At 43.3% G+C, this 2,500-nt stretch overlaps 1 protein-coding gene across 1 annotated transcript in view; it reads left to right on the top strand.

Annotated features, from left to right (window-relative positions):
• col5a3a (collagen, type V, alpha 3a) overlaps positions 1-2,500 on the top strand; it is a 57,350-nt gene that overhangs the window by 32,511 nt on the left and 22,339 nt on the right. The window contains exons 24-26 of the mRNA XM_031575730.2: positions 720-764; positions 1,429-1,482; positions 2,066-2,110. Coding sequence (XP_031431590.1) covers positions 720-764; positions 1,429-1,482; positions 2,066-2,110 — 144 coding nt within the window. The remainder of the gene's footprint in view (positions 1-719; positions 765-1,428; positions 1,483-2,065; positions 2,111-2,500) is intronic.

Genomic DNA, 2,500 nt, shown 5'->3' with positions numbered 1-2,500 from the left:
TGTGCTGTGCAGCTACCCAGAAAAGTCTTCATATAACGCAAAAGATCACAAATGCAACACACACAAACACAGACACACACACAGACACACACACACAGACACACTGTCTTTCTGTCTCTTGCCATTCAAAACACCTGGCATGGCCATTTAAAGGAAAATAAGCTGCAAAAGCATAACATAGAATCATAGAAACACATCAAACTTTGAAAATACACACAGGGTTGGGAAGATCTTTTTTTAATTGCAATAGATTACAGATTACTAGTTACCCTGATACAATTTAAGAAGTAATATAAATATTTGAATTACTTCATCAAAGTAATGTAGCTTATTACATTTGATTACTTTCAATTCGTTTTTGATTGAGGAATGTGAGGTCTGCCTTTCTCTATGATCAGACTCTGGTCACTCAGCCTATACTATCGAACTCTAATTGGTGGTTGGATAGCTGTGTTAGAGATTTGTAGGCTAGTTAGTTTTTCAGTGATCTTTTTTAATATTAATTAATAATGAAAATTGTATGCATTTGTGGGTATCTTTCTTTGGAAACATTTCTACAGAATTCAGCATGCAGGGCTTCCATTGGGTGTTTGGCAAATCTAGTGTAGTCTTGTTCTAGTTCTCTCTCTCTCTCTCTCACACACACACACACACACACACACACACACAATCTTTAACAAAAACATGTGCTGATTGCTTGTTTGTTTGTGTGTGTGCAGGGCTTTCCAGGTTCGCAGGGTCCCATTGGGCTGCCTGGAGAGAAGGTAAATGTGCCTCGGCCTCTCAGCCTTATCTTTTCATTTCAGTTGGAAACACCTGACCTCTGACCTCTGCCAGGAGAACAGTGTTGTGTAGCAGTGAGGTGCAGAGGTGTAACAGTGTTGTGTAGCAGTGTTGTGTAGCAGTGTTGTGTAGCAGTGAGGTGTAGCAGCATCTCAGGGCAGCTATGTAGACCTGCTAGGGAGAACCTGCCTGCAGAAACACATACAGTATATAATATGAGCCCATGCCAATAGCCACTTAACCCTGTTATGAGGTTACAAGTTAATTTTATAAATGGAGGCCTTGTGTTTCACCATTTCATGTGTTGTTGTAAAAAGGACATTGGCATTCATTTCAGTGACATTGATTTAAGTAACCAGGTCTCTGTAGGCTGACCTGGCACATGTTTACAACTTTGATCAGTGAGAGCTAGTGGGTTATTTACATTTTTCCCATTTAGCAGACAGCCTTGTCTGAAAAAAAACTTCCAGTACACACGGTATACAATCATTTGTTTTCCTCTCATGGGGGAAGGCAGCTCATTGACCTTGGAGATAATGGCCCCCGTGTTCGATGGGGTTGGTTATCAGAGCGCATTCACTTATTCTTTTTTCTCTCTCTTTCTTTCTCTCTCTCTCTCTCTCTCTCTCTCTCTCGCCCTCACAGGGTCCACAGGGGAAGTCTGGCATGCAGGGCCTTCCCGGGATTGATGGGCCACTGGTGAGTAGTGGTGCCCCCATGAAGTCATTACGGCCACTGGTGACCTCTCTGTCCAGCGTGTGAGGATTTACACGTGCACTCAATCCAGTTTCTGCCCACGAAGAAGATCATTGATCGGTTCTTATTGCCATCCATTTCCTTCGGTTTTCACAGCTATAAATATTACAGTATAAAGAGTTCCAGTGGTTCCACCGCTCTAAATCTTATATATGTGAGCGGGTAGACTCGTCTTTCAGCAAGATCTTACGTCAGAGGAGGATTTCACATCAGGGTCAGAAAATCCAAGATGTTTTGCGAACGTAGCCTAGTCAATGGAAACATCAGCGAGAGTAAAACAGTGAAAAGAAATACAGTGCATGGTGCAGTGCATCTTCATCATCAGTGTGTGTGTGTGAGTGTGTGTGTGTTTATGTTGAACAACAATGAGAGTTCAGACCGTTTTAATTGACAGATATGGGCCATTACTTGGTGTAAGTATGTTTTATTCCTCTCAGGCTTTTAAGCTTGTCAGTTTTCCATTCTTAGGATATGTTTTTTTTTTTGGTTGTCATGGTGAACTCACATGCTGGCTTTCTCTCTGAAGGGTCATCCAGGAAGAGAGGGACCTCCTGGAGAGAAAGGACTGTCGGTGGGTCAGACTGAACGTGTGTGTGTGTGTGTGTGTGTGGTGTGTGTGTGTGTGTGTGCGTGCGTGCGCACGTGCGTGCGTGCGTGCGTGCGTGTATGTGTGCGTGTGTGTTTGTGCCTCTTTCTGAGCCCTGGGGAGAGAGAGACAGAGTTGAAACAGTGGGGGCACATTTAGCCTTTTGGGCAGATGCTCATGTGCTGCCCACAGCCCATGTTACTCTCTCTCAGTCTCTCTCTCTCTCTCTCTCTCTCTCTCTCTCTCTCTCTCTTCTCTCTCTCTCTCTTCTCTCTCTCTCCTTCTATTGCAATAACATGGTCTTTCCATCCTTAAATTAATTAACTCTTATTATGCTCCTTCTACCTCCTTCTCTTTTTCTCTGATCTGTCTCTC

Source organism: Clupea harengus, chromosome 1 (assembly GCF_900700415.2).
Source record: "Clupea harengus chromosome 1, Ch_v2.0.2, whole genome shotgun sequence".
NCBI classification, from domain to species: Eukaryota; Metazoa; Chordata; class Actinopteri; order Clupeiformes; family Clupeidae; genus Clupea; species Clupea harengus.
This window is presented reverse-complemented; position numbering and strand designations above follow the sequence as displayed.